Here is a 19,920-nt window from a genome sequence, read left to right as displayed (position 1 = left end):
GTGAAATAATGTATAAAAATATTGTATGCAAACCAATATAATCTTTTTTAAAAAATGATGCTTTTTTGTCCTTTGCCAGTAGTATTATTAGAAACATTGGTTTTTATAAATCTGTTTTTAAAAGTAGTGCTTCTGGATTGAATATCAAGGACAAAAGGGAATGTAAAAACTGGACCTCTAAAGAACCTACAGTTACACAAGTGATGGAAAAGGCTAACTCAGTAACTGGTGTCTTACAATTGACTGATGACTACAGTTTGACTGAAACAGATCAGCTTACAGCAAGGTAACCAATATAAATTTTTAATTCCTTCTGAAGGAATGAATGCAGTGGTTATTTAGAAATAAAGCAGGACCAAGTCATCAAGTCAAGGTCACAAAAAATAAAACTATTTAAAAAATTTAGAAATTTTTTTTGAATGAAACTATTACAGTCTATCTAAAGAGCTCATTAAGAAGAGTGTGGGTGACTTTGCTAAGGAGCGTCGCCAGTAAATGCTGGGATGGAAGCCAACTGCAATGGATGATTGTAGAACTTTCTGCCAGGAAAGACAATAGAGAATTGGGTGATAAGAAGATAGGGTTTAAAAGAACATTTTCTTTTTCTTAAGCTTGGAGGTTTCATATAAACATGCTAATTACCCAGTAAAGGAGAGCATCATTATTATATTTAGTTTGTACTTTTGAATATTAAAAACTGGCTGTTTCATACAATACCAATACAGTCTACTGTTTCTGTTCATGTATCTGTGTCTCGTTGCCATCCAGTCAAAACCAACCTCCAGAGGATTTTCAGAGACCGTAAGATGAGAAGAGATTGTCTATCTTTCTCCCATGGAGTGTCTAGTGGATTCAAACTGCCTGCCTTTGGATTGGCAGCACAAATCCATACCCACTAGGCCTAGAAACCTCCCTCTATTCATGCATAGTTGTGTTTTTAAAATAATTTATCTATTTTGTAACTTTGCCCATGCTTTTTCCTCACCTCTTACATTTCTAGTTTTTTTGAGGAGAGATTATTTTATTCAGAATGATTAATAATGGTATATTCTTATACGATTTAATATATACATGGTCATTTAAAGTTATACTCTAATGCATAGATTTTTCTAAAGATTGTGTAATAATGAACATATATTCACTTAGGCCATATGCTGAATGGAATCTTATAATTTCTTTATGAATTTTAAAGACTTCAGTGCTTTACAATATCATCACACATGACTATGATTTTGTAAGTCACTGTAAAAAGCTCAGGTTATATTGGCTTAATTGTAGTTAAGATTCCGGATGGAAGGGGAGAATATTGTTATATGTACAATGGAAAAATAAGCTATTGACAATCTATTATAAATTACTACTTTTGCCCCCGGAATAGATGGTATACCAAATGACATAATTCAGCTAACAGATGCTGCCGTGAATGTGCTCACCAAGTTGTGCCAAGAAATCTGGAGAACAACCACTTGGCCAACTGACTGGAAGAGGTCTATATTTGTTCCCTTGCCAAAGAAGGGCGACCCAACTGAGTGTGGAAACTACAGAACAATATCATTGATTTCACATGCAAGCAAGATTCTACTGAAGAGTACATCAGCAGAGAACTGCCAGAAGTCCAGGCTGGGTTTAGAAGGGGTCGTGGTACTAGGGACATTGTAGCTGATGTTAGATGGATCTTACCTGAAAGCAGAGAATATCAGAAGAATGTCTATCTATGTTTCATTGATTATGCAAAGGCATTTGACTGCGTGGATCATAACAAACTAGCTGACTCTGAGAAGAATGGGAATCCCAGAACATTTAATCGTACTAATGCAAAACCTATACTTGGACCAAGAGGCAGTTGTCAGAACAGAGCAGGGCAACACTGCATGGTTCAAAATTGGGAAGGGCATACGCCAGGGATGTGTCCTGTCTCCATACCTTTTCAACCTGTATGCAGAGCAGATTATCCGAGAGGCGGGGCTCTATGAGGAGAAGCGAGGCGTTAGGATTGGTGGACGATCTATCAACAATCTGCGTTATGCAGATGACACAACCCTGCTCGCTGAAACTGAGGAGGACCTCATACACTTACTGCAGACGGTCAAGGACTTCACCCTTCAGTATGGACTGAGGCTCAATGTCAAGAAGACAAAAATTCTTACCACTGGACCAATCGGTAGCGTCAGGATGGATGGTGAAGAGATTGAGAGTGTTCACAGCTTCAGTCTGCTCGGCTCCACGGTGAACGCTCTTGGCACCAGTAGCCAGGAAATAAAAAAACGTGTTGCGATGGGATAGTCTGTGGTTAGGGACCACTCTAAAGTACTCAAGAGCAACGGTGTCTCTCTGGAGACTAAGGTGCGCCTGATACAGACCATGGTTTTTGCAATCACTTGTTATGCATCAGAGAGTTGGACAATGACTAGGGAGGATAGAACGAGAATTGATGCCTTTGAGCTGTGGTGCTGGAGAAGAGTATTGAATGTACCATGGACTGCCAAGAAAACAAACAGAGTCATCCTAGAGAGGGTTAAACCAGGCTGCTCCTTGGAGGCAAGGATTCTGGGGCTTTGCCTGACATACTTTGGACATGTTGTAAGGAGAGACAGGTCTTTAGAGAGGGACATCATGCTGGGCAGAGTGGAGGGACAGCGCAGGAGGGTAATACCCTCTATGAGGTGGATTGATTCAGTGACTGGGGTAATTGGGATGGGTGTGTCAGAGGCAATGAGATTGGCACCGGATAGAGCAGGGTTTAGGGCTGTTGTACATAGGGTCGCTATGAGTCGCAAATGACGCGACGGCACATAACAACAACAAACTTTTGCATTATAAAGTCCTAGAGTATAAAAAACTATGTTTTCCTATACATACCTGTTGTTACCACATACTTTGTTTTAGTAAGTATTTTTGAATACCCAAATAAACAATTGACTGAAAAAAATGCCTGGTAATGTGAGAGCTATTGAAAATATTTTTAAAATGTTGCCTAGTTATAAAGTCTTTTTAATTAAAAATTTTTTACAAGATTCAGATCTTTTTTCTGTAAGTATAACCATGAATAGAATGGCAATATGCATTTATTTGCTGTTCTATTACTTAAGCATCATGCCTCTGGAAACTCTATGAACTTTGATAAATGTAGATAGTTGTAAAGGGGCTTCAGGCCTTTTGTTCATAGGGTCTCTAAGATTTGCTGACTCCAAGGCAATCAACAACAACAATAAATAAGAAAAGCACTTAAAAGTAGTACGGTGTTTGTGAGTCCTATGCTTTGGAGCCAGAATTGCACGTCGTTATTCTGGCTTTTCCACTGGCCAGATAATTTTATGATCTTGGGCAAGTTACTTTTTAGCCTTTCTATGTCTTACTTTTTCTTTTGTGATATGTTTTACCTCCTTCATAAAATTGTTGTGAAGATTAAAATGGTTGAGATATGCAAAATGCTTAAAATAATTCATGTTATATCCAGAAAAGTTACCATTAAAACAATTTCTTCATAACAAAGTAGAATTACCAAGTAAGATGTTTTTATTGAAAATAATAAAAAAAGTTTTATTTTTTGGTAGCAAATAATAAAAGTTAAGTTACATTTTTCCTTTTGTTTTGACTTGTTCTTAAACTTGATATAAATTTAGATCATCCTTAATAATATATTTAGATATTTCCTTTATCCTTTAGTGTTAATGTTTTTATTTATACTGTAATTTATTTTGTAGCAAATGATTGTTTTAAATTACCTGTAAATATTTTTGTTAATATTAGAAAGAAATGAAAATTTTTGAAATTTTATATGTAAAGGATAATTTTAGGTATTTTTAAATTTTGTTTATTAAAGGGAATTATTTGTTTTATAGGCCTGCAAAGAAAATATCTAATGAAATGAGAAAGGTACTGTAACAAAAAAATTATTTACAATATTATTATATATTACATTTGTTAAAGATAAGCTGAAAAAGTAGAAAACAGTTTTTACAATAATAGAAAAGATATTTAATTGGGAAAAGCGATGAAGAAACATACATTAAAGATGTCTTTCTGATAAAAATTAATTCTTTTAGATAAAAAGTTTTGTAGAAAGATGAATATTTACTACTCCTATAAACTTAATATTTGCTTTAACTATTTTGAGACCATACTATTATTTACTTTATAGATTCAAGAGCAAATTAATTCTGTGGACAACTCTGATAACTTTACCCAGTCTTCCAGAACAGCTTTAGAGGATTGTACATCCTTTAACTCTGATTCTAGTAGTTTTGTGTTGAAAAAAGAAGAACTTGGAATGGATTTAAAAGGTAGGCTCCTAGTATAAATATACAGCCTTTTTATATCTTCTTAGGTGGCCAGTGATAAGAAGGTGGCTGCAGTCCCAAAGGCAAGAGGTTCAAATCCACCAGCTGCTCCCCAGGAGAAAGATGGGCAATCTCCTCCCATGCGATTAATTGCCTCTGAAAACCATCTCGAGAGTCAGTTGTGAGTCATTTCTTACTCAACAGCACATAGCAACAACATAGTAAGATATGGGGCTCTCTGGTGGCTTATTGGATAAGGAATTGTGCTGTCAATCCAAAAGCAGATGGTTCAAATCCACTAGCTGCTCTGTAGGAGAAAGATGGATAATCTGTTCCCACATGATTTGTTGTTGTTATGTTGTTATGTGCCATGGTACTAGGGATATTATAGCTAATGTCAGATGGATCTTGACTGAAAGCAGGGAGTACCAGACGAATGTCTATTTGTGTTTTATTGACTATGCAAAGGCATTTGACTATATAGATCACAACAAACTGTGGCTGACTCTGAAAAGAATGGGAATCCCAGAACACTTGATTGTGCTTATGCAAAACCTATACTTAGACCAGTAAGCAGTCATCAGAACAGAGCAAGGAAGCACTGCATGATTCAAAATTAGGAAGATTGTATGCCAAGAATGTGTCCTATCTCCCTACCTTTTCAATATATATGCAGAACAGATTATCCGGGAGCCTGGGCTGTATGAGGAGAAATGTGGCCTCAAGATTGTAGGTAGGTAGGTAGGTAGGTAAGTAAGTAAGTAAGTAAGTAAATAAATAAATAAATTTATTTATTTTAAAAAGACAAGGTCTGGTGGCCTAATGGCAAAAAGCTGCACTGCTGCACTGCAGTCCCAGAGGTACGCGGTTCGAATCCACCAAATGCTTTGCTGGAGAAGGAGGAACAATCTCCTCCTGTACCAGTCAGATCTGATTTGATGGTACACACGCACAAAAATAATAAAGAAAAAAATTTTTTTTAAAAAAGATAAAACCTTGTTATGAAAGAACCTTGTTACTTATCAATAACTTGCATTATGCAAATGACACAACCCTGCCATATGATTTACAGTTGCTGAAAAAATGCTAAATGTTACTTACCTATGAGTTACTTCTAACTTGAGGGCATATTACAAAAATAATATACTAAGACTCTCAAATTTTATTCAGTTTTGTACCACAGAGCAACAGAGTTCATCTTTCCAATTCATAACATGCACTGGAAGCACATAAAGTAATTTAATAATTACTAAGTTTTTTAAAATCCAGATATGAACACTTATATGACATTGTTTTAAGAATCAGCAATTATTTTGACTATAAGGTTAAAGACCACAATCCTCTAATTTTTCTGGTTTCATATCTCTTTTTCTCTAAGTCCATGCTAGTTCCATAGAAAGTTATTTTTGCATTTGAACATTTTGTTTTTCAACAGCTTTAGTGTGCTAAACTGCATGCTTTTGATAAATATTATTTCATCCTTCTTTGCCCCTCAGGACATAACATGCCTTCCTTTCTCAGGATGCTTTTGAAATTTTTTCTTTATCACAGACTTTAGCAATTAGATTAGAGTGTGCCTTGGTACACTTTCTTCAGTTCTTTTTTGTGCTTGAGGGTTTTTTTAACTTTTTGTGTCTGTGGATTCACCTCCCCTCCCCACCCCCAATCATTTAGGTCTGAAAAGTTTTCACCATTGTTTTATTCTTATTTTTGTTTTATCTTCTGTATCTTTGGAAACTTGTTTATTAACTGTTTCAAGTTTTCGCACAGTTCAGTAATAGTTCTATTTTACAATTTTCTTTCAATATCTAATCTGCTTTTAGGGAGCTCTAGTGGCCTAATGGTAAGAAAATTTACTGCAATCCCAAAGGCACGTGATTCAAATCTACCAGCTGCTTCATTAGTGAAGGATGAGCTCTTTCCTCCCATGCAGTTTACAGCTGAAAACTCAATGGATGGTTAGCTATGAGTAGATTCCGACTTCATGGCATACATAAGCAAAAACAAATCTGCTTTCATTTCCAGTCAGTGTATTTTTCATCTTTGATAATGTAATTTGGGTCTATACTTGCTTGTCTTGAGTCTTTTATGCCTCTACTTAACTTTTTATACAAATAGAGTTTAGTAACAGAGTAAAATAACTTTTAACACCTTCTCTGCAAATACTTGGGGCAAGTTATCAGGAGTTGCAAGTCCCTGGAGAAAGCCATCATGCTTAGTAAAGTTAAAGTGTCAGCAAAAGAGAGAATGGCCCTTCTTGAAATGGATTGGCACAAGGACTGCAACAGTGGGCTTAAGCTCAAGAGAGATTTTGAGGATGGCACAGGACTGAACAAGATTTTGTTCTGTCATCAATAGATCACTTGTGAGTTGAAACCAACATTGACAGCATCTATTTGAGCTAAAAAAATGTAGTGATCTCTACTAGTCTGTATAACTGTAGAGCTCAGTATAATGTCTTTCACATTATAGATGTCTTTATCTGTGATAAAGTCACCTTCAACTCATAGAGACCCTATAAACAACAGATCTGAAACCTGTTTTATCCTATGTCATCCTCACCATCACCAACACACTTGAACCCATGGATAGCTTCAGTCACTGTGTCAAGAATCTTCTTATCTTATGCCGACCTTCCACCTTTCCAAGCATGATGTCTTCTTCAAGAACTGGTCCCTCTTAATAGCACTCCCAAAATATGTTAGACAAACCTCCACCATCCTTGTCTAAAAAGAACACTCTGATTTTGCTTTCTCAGAGACATACCTGTTTATTCTCTTGGTCCATGGAATGTTCAGTACACTTCTGTACCACAACTGAAAGGCATTGATTCTTCTTCTGTTGCCCTTAGTCAGTCTACAACTTTAAGAAGCATTATAAGGAATTGAAAAGTTCATCACTCAGATCAGGTGCATCTTAGACTTTAAGCTGACATCCCCGACAGCAGATTTTCTCAATGTGATTCATCTTTTGATTTCTTGACTGCTAGTACCAAGGGTGTTGGTTGTGGATCCAAACAAGATGAAATCATTGACAACTTCAATCTCTTTCCCATCTAACATGATATTTTCGATTGGTCTGGTGGTATGAACTTTTGTTTTCTTGATGTTGATCTATATTTAAAGCTATAGTCCTTGATCTTCTGCAGCTAGCTCTTCAATTCCTCCTCATTTAGCAAACAAAGTTGTGTAAATTTCATAATGTGGGTTGTTAATGAGTCTTCTGCTAAACCTGAGGCCTCATTCTTCTTCATAAAGTATACCTATCTTAAATTATTTGTTCAGCATCTGCATGGAAAAAGGATAAATTCCTTATAGAAACCTTTCTTGATTTTAAACCATTCAGTGTTCCCTTGCTGTGTTTGTACAATTAAGCATTCTGGGATACCAATTCTTTTCAATATAGTTTGTCATGATCTACATAGTCAAATGTCTGTGCATAGTCAATAAAACACAAATGGACATCTTTCTGGTACTCTCTTCTTTAAGCCAAGATCCATCTGCCCTCAGCAATGATATCTGTACTACCATGGCTTCCTCCAAATCCAACTTGGATATCTGGAAGTTCTTTGTCAATGCATTGTTTTAGTAATTTCTGAATGATCTTCAGCAAGGTTTTACTTACATATGATATTAATAATTATATTGTACAGTAATTTCCACCTTCTATTGGGTCTTCTTTTGGGGGAATACAAGTAAGTATGAATATCTTCCAGTCAGTTTCTAGATTTCTTGGCATACCCTGGAGAGCACATCCAAAGCACCATCTGTTTCATATAATATGTCAATTGATATTCCATCAATTCCTGGGGACTTATTTTTTGCCAGTGATTTCAGTGTATCTTGAACATTTTCCTTTATTACCAATGTTTCTTGCTATTTCTTGAGCTGTTTCCTGAAATGGCTCTGTGTCAGCCAAATCTTTTTGGTACAATGATTCTGTGTATTTATTAATTGTATGAATGAGTGAAAATGAAAATACATAGTCCTTTGTACACAAAAAATATTTATACATATTATCCCTATCTTCATTTTTCCCAATGCAGATTCTGTTAATCTAATGAAACTCCAACATACAGTTTCTTCATGTGAAGAAAAATTGGAACTTCAAAAATATCACTGTGACATATATACAACCAAAAATGAAAAGTTTAAAACTAAATTTAGTCGAGTACGAGTTGACTCAAAACAGATAATATTACAGTTGGAGCATCAAAACAAAGAATGGGAACGAGAGGTCAACAATTTAAGGTATAAAATTTTAGTTTTACACGAATATTGGAGTTATTTATTTTAATACAACCAATATGTAGGAGAATTTTTGAAGTTTGCAACTGAAGTTTTACAAGGGAGAAAAGTTATTAGATTTGTAGAGTAAGTAGAGTATGAAATCCTTGAAAATAATCCCAGTTCTTTGTAGTGAATTGTTATTGTTATGTACCATTGAGTTGGAACTGACTCTTAGCTCTAGTGGGTTTTCAGAGGCAGAAAATCACATTGGAAGAGATTGCCCATCTTTCTTCCATGGAGCAGCTAACGGATACGAACTACATGCCTTTGGGTTGGCAGCACAACTCCTTACCAGTAGGCCAATAGAGCCCTTACTGCACTGCAATCCCAAAGGCACATGGTTTGAATCCATCAGCTGCTTTGTGAGAGAAGGATGGACAGCCTCCTTCTATGCTATTTATTATCTTTGAAAACCCACTTGACGGTCAGCTATGGGTTGATTCTAAGTCAACAATACAGAACAATAACAACAAGAATTCGTTTTAATATCATTTAGTAAATCCAGTTAGAGTTATAGAGTAAATATAAGTTAGAACACTTACACTAACAAGTAAATATATATTTCTCCAAAACATAGCTTAAGTGGTTATATGGAAGTCCACCATACAAAAATCTCATTAATTACTTCAGAAATTGAATGTTGGGTGGATGTTTTTCTCTCCTATAATTTGTCTTATTAAGAAAGTATTTATATAAAACTCTTTCATGGTTATTTACTTTGAAGAAATTCTTTGACAATAAAATGATTTGGTTAAAGTACAGATATTTTTTTAAAAGATCTTCAATTCACACTTCTAAATTGTTTTACATGTTGTTTATATTTATTTCATATCTGTCAGCAGAATACAAAATGACTTTTTCTAAAATTTATTTATATAAATATATAAAACATATTTTATAAAAATGTTTGCAGTGTTTTATTTAGCGTGCATAGCACAGGATAGAGAAGTTTTCAGGACTGTTGTACATAGGGTCATTATGAGTCACAAGCAACTCATTGGCACATAACAACAATAAAATGATTATTGATTATTTTGCTTAACAATTTTCTCATACACAAGCTACTTACATAAAAGCTCTTGGTCTTATGCCTTTTCATGGTTTTGGTATTAGGGTTATGTTTGCTTCATAGAATGATTTTGGGAATATTACTTCTTTTTCTATTATTGAAATTATTCAAGTAGAACTAGTAATAGTTTGGTTCTAAATGTTTACTGGAATTCACCTGTGAAGCCATCTGGACCAGGACATTTTTGTTGTTGTTGGGGAAGGGCAATTTGTCTTTTTATAACTGCTCAATTTCTTCTTTGGGATGGGTCTGTTCAAGTGTTGTTCCACTTCTCCATTTTCTGTAGGCTTTCTAATTTATTAAAGTATATAATTTAATATATTATACTTTGGACAAGTTGCAAGGAGAGACAGGTCTTTGGAGAGGGACATCATGCTGGGTCGAGTAGAGGGACAGCGCAGGAGGGGAAGACCCTCTATGAGGTGGATTGATTCAGTGACTGGGGTAATCGGGATGAGTGTGCCAGAGGCAATGCGATTGGCACAGGATAGAGCAGAGTTTAGGGCTGTTGTACATAGGGTCGCTATGAGTCACAAATGACTCAACAGCACATAACAACAACAACAACAACATACAATTTAATAATATTCTGATATTATAGATTTAATTTTGGCTGATTCTGTTGTAATGTTACCACTTTCATTTCTTATTCAAGTTAGTTGTGTCTTTCTTAAGTTTGCCAATGGTGCATTTAGTTTATTAATTTTTTTGACCAATTTCTGGTTTTGTTGATGGTTTCAATTATTTTCTATCTCATTTATTTCAGCCATTGTCCTTAGAATTTCCTTTCTTCTAGAGGCTGTGGGGTTAGACTGTTGTTATTTTTCTATTTGGTGGAGGAATTGAGTTGTTAATTTATCTCCTCCTTTTTGTGTGTGCTTGCCTATTGCTATGAACTTCCCCCTGAGGACTGTCTTAGCTGTATCCCAGAGGGTTTGTTTTGTTGTGGTTTTTTTGGGGCGGGGGGTGTTTTGTTTGTTTTTTTATCCCAGAGGTTTTGATGTGTTGTATTTTTATTTTCATTTGTTTTGAGGAGCTTTTTGGTTTCACTTTTTACATCTTCTACAATCCAATAGTGTTACAGAGCTTCCATGTGAGTGGTTTTTTACCCTTTTATTCTCTTCTTGTTAATTCCTAGTTTTATGGTGTGAGTGTGATTATTGAAAGACTAGATTTTATCATTTCCATTTTGCTTCATTTCTTTTGTTGTTATTGCTGATCACTCTGGTCCATCCACTTTACTCTGCTATCTCTGTGTAAAAGAATTCCATTAATATTTCCTGTAGAGTTGGTCTTGTTTTCATGAATTCCCTAAGTTCCTGTTTGTCTAAAAACGACCTAATTTCTGCTTCATATATGATGGACAGCTTTGCTGGGTACAGTATGCATGGCTGGCAGTTGTTTTCTTTCAACCTTTTATATATACCATCCCACTGTCTTCTTTCTCTGTTTTCTGCTGAGAAGTTATACTATAATCTAATTGTATCTTCTTTGTAAGTGACTCTTTGTTTTTCTCAAGATGCTTTTATTATTCTGTCCTTGTCTTTTATTTCTGAGACAGTTTTACAATCATGTGTATCTTTTTTTTTTCTTTTGGGGTCTAATCTATGTGGCATTTGCTGCATTTCTAGAATGTGTATTTCCTTGTTTTTCATTAAACCAGAAAGTTTTGTTCTAATGACTCTCCCACAATTTTCTCTGTTTTGTTTTCTTTTTAACCTCCTCTTCTGGAATTCTAATAGCACTTACGCTGTTTTGTTTGATGTCACTCCAAATGATTAAATGGTTTCTTCATTTGCTTTCTGTCTTCTCACTGGTTTTTCTTCTTTTAAGTTGTCATTGAGGTTTTTGTCTTCTAACTCTGTTCCATCTCTTCTTTTCTAACTTTTTGTGCCTCCATCATGTTGAGAATTTCTGCTTTTTCAGTCTTGATATTCTGGATTATATTTCTATGCTTTTCTGTTGTTTCTAGTACTTTGCTGATTTTATTATCTCTTGTGATGATTTCCTCCCCTTTCTTATTGCTCTTTACTAATGTCTTCAACTCTTTCTTCTAATATTTATAACTTTGTCAGTACTAGTTCTTAGAACTTCCCATATGCATATTTCATCGGACTTCCTGTCTCTGAGATATTCACTGGGTTCTCTATATATATAGGCTTTGCTTTCTTTTAGAAGGTTTGTTGGTTTGTTGTTGGATTTTCCCCCAGGATGTTTGATTCTGCCTGCTGCTTCTGTGACAGTGGATAGGGGTTTATGTTTCTCCCTCCTTTGCCCCCCTTTCCTTCAAGCTGACAAAGCCTTAGAGGGAAGCTGAGAACTTCCTAGAAATCTTGCCCAGGAACATTTCATCTTCAATACTGGGTTGCTATTCTACTCCTTGATTGTGTCTCAGTGGTTAATAGCAGTATACTTGGGTCTTCTCCTGAGGATTGAAGAGAGAGGTCACTTCCATCTTAGCAGAGTCTTTACAGGGAACTGAAAAATTCCCAGTAATGTGGTCTCTAGTAATGGCACCCAGGACCCTTCTTTTCGTGAGCCAGGGTCTGTAATATTTGTCTTGGTGAAATTCTGAAGCTCTTATTTCTAGCGAATTTTTTAACTTTAAACAACTTCATTTGTTAACTCATTAATTCTTAATTATCTGCTCCTTTTTTATTTTAATGAAAGTTTACAGAGACTTTGGATTTCCATTCATTCATTCATTGTTGCATAATTATCAGCTTTAAGAAAGGTATAATTATATCTGTATCAGTAAAGAAAAAGATCATTGTCAACTCTAACTTTACTGAATAATTACAAAATTCCTTTCCTATAATATCTATTCTATTCTATTAATTATATCATATCATATCATATCATATCATATCATACTTACTTATAATAAAACCTACCACTTATCAAAATGGTCTTTAAATATAGCTCCTCTTCGGAAAGATCCAAATGAAAAATTAAAAATAGGAGAACTAGGAACGAAACAACAACAAAAGAATCCAACAACTAAAATTTCAAACATTGAGTAATAAACCAACATATAAAAAGCAAAAACAGGGGAGCTCTGGTGGCCTAGTGGCAAGGAGCTGCAACTACAATTTCAGAGGCGTACAGTTCGAATCCACCAGATGTTCTGCTGGGGAAGGAGGGACAATCTCCTCCTGTACCAGTCAGATCTGATTTGACGGTACATTCACACAAAAATAATAAAAATAAAAATTAAAAAAAAAGCAAAAACAGAATGAAATTTTTATTTCCTAGCAAAATTAATTTTAAAGTATGCTTGTCTGACTACAGATTTGCCTTAAAACAAGAAGAAGAGAAAAGAAGAAATGCTGACATGCTATGTGAAAAAATTAGACATCAATTTAAAAAAAAAGAAGAACAATATAGTAAAGAAGTTGAAATGAAACAACAACTTGAAATCACTCTTAGAATGCTAGATGTGGAATTGAAGACTGTAAGAAATAATCTGAACCAGGTAAATTATTTGTAAATATTTGTTGTTCTAACTTTATTTATTTGTGTATTATTTATGATGCCTCTTCCATTCATTTCATCTTATTTTTAAATTGAATTTTTTTCATTTAAATGAAAATTTACAGATTTGATTAATCATTACTTCAGTCATTGTAATATTAATTACAATTCATCAATATAGTCAATTAACTTTAACATATAATCAGTCTCTTACTGGATATTGCCTTTCTTTTCATCCATCATATCTATACATAAATGTTTATTCCTCTTGCACTACTTTCCCTTTGGTAACCATCCTCGAATGATTCTATCTGTATGCAATCCCTTCTGTACTTTTTTGTATAGTGGTCTTAGACAATATTTATCCTTTTCTGACTAAGTTCTTTTCACTCAGCATAATTTCCTCTAGTTTAAGTTGTGTTGTTCAGTTTTTCATGAATTCATTATCATTCTTTAATGTTGCATAAAACTTCATTCTGTAGATGTACCATAATTTCTCTAGCCATTTGTCTAATGGTGGACACTTAAATATTCTTGTTTGTTACAATCCCTTTGGTATTATAAATAATTTTGTAATAAAAAAATGTATGTATATATCTTTTTGTGTTGCAGTGCTTTTTCTTTGGCATGCACACCTACTAGAGGGAAAGCCAGGAGAGTTCTGGTGGCATAATGGTTAAGGAGTTATGCTGTCAACTCAAAAGCAGGCAGTTCTAATCCACCAGCTGCTCTAAGGAAGAAAGATGGGCATTCTCCTCCTGTGTGGTTTACAGCCTCTGAAAACACACTGGAGGGTCATTTATGAATTAATTCTCACTTGACCACAGTGAGTTTGAGTTTTTTAAGAGTGGAATTGCTGAATCAAATGGTATTCCTCCTTAAGTTTCAAAGCAAATGCTAAACTGCTTTGCATAGTGGTTGTGCCATTTTAAAATCCTACTAGCATGTCCTCAGTAGTACTTTGCTTATCCAGAGTCTCTCTCTTCTTTATATAAATTTATTGATTACTTTGTCAATCTCTTTAAAGAATGATAGCCAGATCTGGATCAAGGTTGTATTTTATCTGGACAATAGTTTCATTAGTATTATCATTTTCACAATGTTTGTCCTCCCAGTTCATGTTGTTGTATGCTGTTGAGTCAAAATCAACTCATAGCTGACCCACCAATGAGTTTTCAGAGGCAGTAAATCACACAAGAGGAAATTTGCCCTCCTCCTGCAGCTGGTGGATTTGGACCATGTGAATTTGAGATTGCAGTGCAGCTTCTGACCATTAGGCCACAAGAGTTCCCTGTAGACTCCTTCATTTTATGATTATTGTTTAAGTATATGCTGGAGATGAAAAAGTGAGAAAAAAAATGGGGTTGCTTTCATTGTTAAAAAGGCCATTTCTAGATCCATCTTGAAATACAATATTATAAGTGACAGGATATTATCCATATGCATACAAGGAAGACCTGTAAATACCACTTTCATTCAAATTTTTGCAGCCAGAGCCAAATTTAACAACCAGAGCCAAAGAGGAGGAAATAGATTATTTCTACCAACTTTTGCAGTCAGAAATCAATCAAACGTGTAACCAAGATGCATTAATAATAATGGGTGACTGGAATGTGAAAGTTGGGAACCAGGAAGAGGATAAGTAGTCAGAAAATATGGACTTGGAGTCAGATATGAGACTGGGGATAGAATGATAGAATTCTGCACAATCAATGACTTATTCATAGCAAAAACCTTTTATGAGACACACAAACGCAGACTATAGACATGATAGTATGAATAGGAATCAGATGTATTACATCTGTGGAAGGAATCAGTGGAGAAGTTCAATATCAGCAGTGAAAACTAAGCCAGGTACTAATTGTGGATCAGACCATCAACTACTTATATGCAAGGTCAAATTAATTCTAAAAAGGTTTAAGTCATATCCACAGGAATAAAAATTTGATCTTTAATCTATCCCCTATGAATTTAAAAACCAACTCAGGAACAGGTTTGAGGCCTTTAACACTAATGAATGAAGACCAGATGAGCACAGGGAAGATATCAAGAATATAGTTCTTGAAGAATGCAAAAAGTCATTACTAAAGAAGAAGTAAAGACCAAAATGGATGTCAGGAGAGACTCTGAATATTGCACTAGAGTGCCAAGAAGCCCAAGCAAAGGGAAGAAACCAAGACAGTAAGGAGCTGAATAGAAGAGTTCTAAGGACAGTTCTAAGGACTCTAGAAAACAAGGCAAAGTATTATAATGAAATGTGCAAAGAGCTGGAGTCAGAAAATCAAAAGGGCCAAACTCACTTTGCATTTCTTAAGCTGAAGGAACTAAAGAATGAATTCAAGCTGTGAGTTGCAAATTAAGGATGCTATGGGCAAAATATTGAATGATTCAGGAAGCATTAAAAGAAGATAGAAGGAATATACAGTCACTGTACCAAAAAGAATTGGCTGACACAGAAGAATTTCAAGAAACAGCATATTATCAAGAGGCAATAATGATGAAGGAAGAAATTCATCCACTTTCTCCAGGACAAACCTGTTTGTTCTCCTAGCACTCCATGGTATATTCAACACTCTTCTCCAGCACCGGAGCTCAACGGCATCAATTCTCTTTCTATCATCCCTATTCACTGTCCAACTCTCCGATGCATAGCATGTAATTGCGAAGACTATAGCCTGGATGAGGCACACCTTAGTCTCCAGCCTGACGTTGTTTCACTTCAGTACTCTTGAGAGGTCCCTCACAGCTGACTTTCCCAATGCAATTCATCTCTTGATTTCCTGGCTGCTGGTACCAAGAGTGTTGACTGTGGAGCTGAGTAAACTAAAACTGTTATCTCAATCTCTTCACCATCCATACTGATGCTGCCAGTTGGCCCAGTGGTGAGAATCTTTGTGTTCTTGATGTTCTTGATGTTCTTGATGTTGAGCTTCAATCCATATAGGAGGCTGCAAGTGCTTCAGGTCCTCCTCAGTTTCAGCAAGCAGGGTTGTGTTATCTGCATAACACAGGTTGTTAATGACTCTTCCACCAATCCTGATGCCACATTCTTCCTTGTACAGCCCAGCGTCTCAGATGATCTGTTCTGCATACGGATTGAAAAGGTATGTAGTTAAATGCTATGGAAAGAAACATTCTTTCATAATACAGCTTCTGTATGTGTTTAAAAACTATTGCTCTATGACAAATTTAACTCATTCTGTTAATAAAATTTGGAAAATTCTCATGTTATATGATCCTCATGATTTAATATATAAGTCAGAGCCACCAAGTTGGAACCAGCTCATAGCTGATCCTCCCCTGGAATTCTAGTGCATAGAAGTAGATTGCTTCTTTTTGTCCCAAGGAGAAAATGTGGGCTGTTTAAAATAGTAAGAGACAAGGTCTTTGAATAAGCAGTGCAACTCCCTATGAACTACACTACCAGCACTTTTAATAGACTTCTTAAAAATGTTCTGTTCACAGTTATGTCTTTAAGGCCTTTTTTTAAAAAAGTATGAGACCAAATTTAATGAAATGTATGTTTAGGTTATAACAGAGCGAAATGACATGCAGAAGCAACTTTCTCAGGAACAGAATGCAAAAGTATTACAAGATGGAATTCTGAGTAGTCACATTTGCAAAAAGGAGACAGAAATGGTTCAAAAGAAAATTATACCAAATTCTGAGGTATTCCTTTTGACTATTTAAAAATGCATTTTATACTTGGGGGGGTTTTTTTGGTATATGTTAAAAACTAACTATGTGCATCTTGCAATGTATAGCAGATTTTTAAATCCTATATCTGGGAGTTTTGGCTTATTAGATAAAGTAGCATTCTTAATTTAAAGCCATTTATTTGCATTAAAAAGCAAATGGCATTCATAGTCCTCTCATACAGCAGACAGGCTCTAAATATTTTCTGTAAGAAATTATAATCCTTCCATAATATCAAAACAGTGGCTACCAATAACAAATGTCCTGCTGGATGTGGTGGCAATGATTTAAGTCCCTTGATATCTTAATGAGGAGTTCCTTTAGCAACTTAACCTATCAATTGTTGTTGGTTGTTAGATGCCAGCTAGTCAACTACGACTTATAACACCCTTGTGAACAACAGATCTGAACCTTGCCCTATCCTGGGCCATTCTTACAATCTCTGATATGCTTGAGCCCATTCTTACTATGTCAGTCCATCTTATTATATCAATCCATCTTGTTGAGAGTCTTTCTTTCTTTAGTTGACTCTCCACTTTTCCCAGCCTGATGTCTTTTTACAAGCACTTGGCCCCCTCCTGACAACATGTCCAATGTGTATGAGATGAAGTGTCACCATTCCTGCCTTTAAGAAATACCCTGAGTTGGGGAAAGACTGAGAAAAACTGGATAAATTGTGTATACTGCACTGAAACAGATGAAGGAGAGAATAATTTCAAAGCAATGTATGATAGGGTATTATGGTTATCACAAGAGTCCACAATTAAGGTTGCATAGTGGAATGTACTTGGGGCGGTGGGAGAGGTGCAGGGGATTGTGTACCAGGGAAGGAGTGTTTCTTTTACTTTTCAAAGAGAGGAGCAAACTGGAGTGGAGGGGGGGATGGGGCTGGGCGGGGAAAGAATGCAGCAATGAATGAATGGAAATCCAAAATCTCTGTAAATGTTCATTAAAATTATTAAAATAATAAAAAAATTGAAAAAAATAAATACCCTGATTGTACTTCTCTCAAAACAGACTTATTTGCTTATTCATCAATCCATGGTATATTCAGCATTCCACTCCAACACCAGGAAAGGTGAACATCAGGGTTGTATCCTTTCTCTATACCTATTCAATATGTATGCTGAGAAAATCATTCAAGAAACTACTCTATGAAGAACAAGATGAGAGCAGTATCAGAGGAAGACTTATCAACAATCTGTGTGTTATGCAGATGACACAACTGTGCTTGCTGAAAGTGAAGAGGACTTAAAATACTTGCTGCAGAAGATCAAAGACTGCAGCCTTCCATATGGATTGCATCTCATCATCAAGAAGACAAAAATCCTCACCACTGCACCAATAAGCAGTATCGTGATAAAGGAAAGATTGAGATTGTCAACAATTTCATGTTATTTGATTCCCCAGCCAACACTTTTGGTACCAGCAGTCAAGAGATCATTCCTGTGGTCAAGTCTGCTGTCAGACATCTTCAAATTGATCACATCAGCTTTAAGACTAAGGTGAACCTAATACACGCGTGGTCTTTTTTAATCAGTTGCTATGCATAAGACCTGGATAATGAATAAGAATGACAGAAGGAAAACTGATGCCTTTGAATTATAGTGTTGGAAAAGAATGCTGAATATTCCATGCCAAAAGAACAAACGGTTGTTGTTGTTTTGTTGTTGTGTGCTGTCGAGTTGCCTGTGACCCATAGCTACCCTAAGCACAGCAGCTCTGAAGCCTGCCCTGTTTTTGAATCCGTACCACTAATTCTGATACACCAACCCCCATTGTCCCAGTTACAGTATCAATCCATTTATCTAGGATCTATCTTCCTCTCCTGTGTTGTCTCCACCCTTCCAAGCATAATGTCCTTCTCCTAGCCACATGCCCAAACTATGTGAGCTTCAAAATCCTAGCCTCCAAGGAGAAAGTTGGTTTCACCCTCTCCAAGAGAGACCCATTTGTTTTCTTGGTAGTCCATGTTATGTTCAAAACTCTTGGAAAGAGTACAGTCAGAATGCTCCTTGGGAGCAAGGATGGTGAAGCTTTGTTTCACATACTTTGGACATGTTGCTAGGAGATGCTATTCCTTGGAAAAGGACATCATGCTTGGAAAGGTAGAGAGACCACAAAAGAGGGGAAGACCCTCAACAAGAAAAATTTGCACAATAACTCTAACAATGGGCTCAGGTATATCAGAAATGATGAAGATGGCACAGCTAAGTCTTGGTTCAGATCTGTTAGTCATAAGATCACTATGAGTCACTCAACTTGATGGCATCTAACAACAACAACATCACAATTAAAGGCATCAGTGTCATCTTTATTCATTTTTCACTTTCAGATGCATAGGAAGCAACAGAAAATATTCTGACTTGGATTGGGTTCACCTTGGTCTTTAAATTGGCATCATTGGTCTTTAGCACTTGGAAGAAGTCCTTGACATCAGATTTTCCCAGTGCAACATGTCATTTGATTTCTTGGCTACTGTTACCATGGTTGTTGATTGTGGATCCAAATAACATTAAGTACTTGACAACTTCCATTTTTTTCCTCCATCAGTCGTGGTGTTGGCTATTGGTCCAGTGGTGAGAATTTTTGTTTTCTTTTCTTTTAATAATTTTAATGAGCATTTACAGAGATTTTGGATTTCCATTCATTCATTGCTGCACTTCTCTCCCCGCCCATCCCCCCCCAGTTCACTCCTCTCTTTCTTTTTTTCTCATTAAATTAATTGTTTAATAAACTATATAGTCAGTTGTGTAGTATTAGTATATTGTATAGTTAAACATTCACACACCTATTTATTGTTTTTTTATTTTTTACAGAGGTTTTGGATTTCCATTCATTCATTGCCGCAGTTTTCTCCCTGTTCACCCCTCCCCACCAGTTCGCTTCCCCCTCCGAAGACAGAAAAAAAAAAAAGAAAAAAAAATTCCTTCATTAGTATACAATTCCCATGTCCCTTCCCCCCACTCCCCACCCCGAGTACACTTCTCTATGCAACCTTAATTCTGGATTCCTGTGCTAACCATAATAATCATATTATCACTTCTAATCTGTTCTTTCCCTCATCTCTTTCAATACAATATACATAATTTATCCAGTTTTATCTGTCATA

General features: G+C 35.7%; 1 protein-coding gene across 1 annotated transcript in view; it reads left to right on the top strand.

Annotated features, from left to right (window-relative positions):
* Positions 1 to 203: 203 nt before the first annotated feature.
* Positions 204 to 19,920, top strand: part of LOC102866592 (ankyrin repeat domain-containing protein 26-like) — a 75,201-nt gene continuing 55,484 nt past the window's right edge. Inside the window, exons 1-6 of the mRNA XM_006887110.1 lie at positions 204 to 286; positions 3,843 to 3,876; positions 4,142 to 4,283; positions 8,326 to 8,530; positions 12,930 to 13,113; positions 16,641 to 16,781. Of these exons, the coding sequence (XP_006887172.1) occupies positions 204 to 286; positions 3,843 to 3,876; positions 4,142 to 4,283; positions 8,326 to 8,530; positions 12,930 to 13,113; positions 16,641 to 16,781 (789 nt within the window). The remainder of the gene's footprint in view (positions 287 to 3,842; positions 3,877 to 4,141; positions 4,284 to 8,325; positions 8,531 to 12,929; positions 13,114 to 16,640; positions 16,782 to 19,920) is intronic.

Source organism: Elephantulus edwardii, unplaced genomic scaffold (assembly GCF_000299155.1).
Source record: "Elephantulus edwardii isolate Elephantulus edwardi_28Jun2011 unplaced genomic scaffold, EleEdw1.0 scaffold00054, whole genome shotgun sequence".
In the NCBI taxonomy this organism is placed as follows: Eukaryota; Metazoa; Chordata; class Mammalia; order Macroscelidea; family Macroscelididae; genus Elephantulus; species Elephantulus edwardii.
This window is presented reverse-complemented; position numbering and strand designations above follow the sequence as displayed.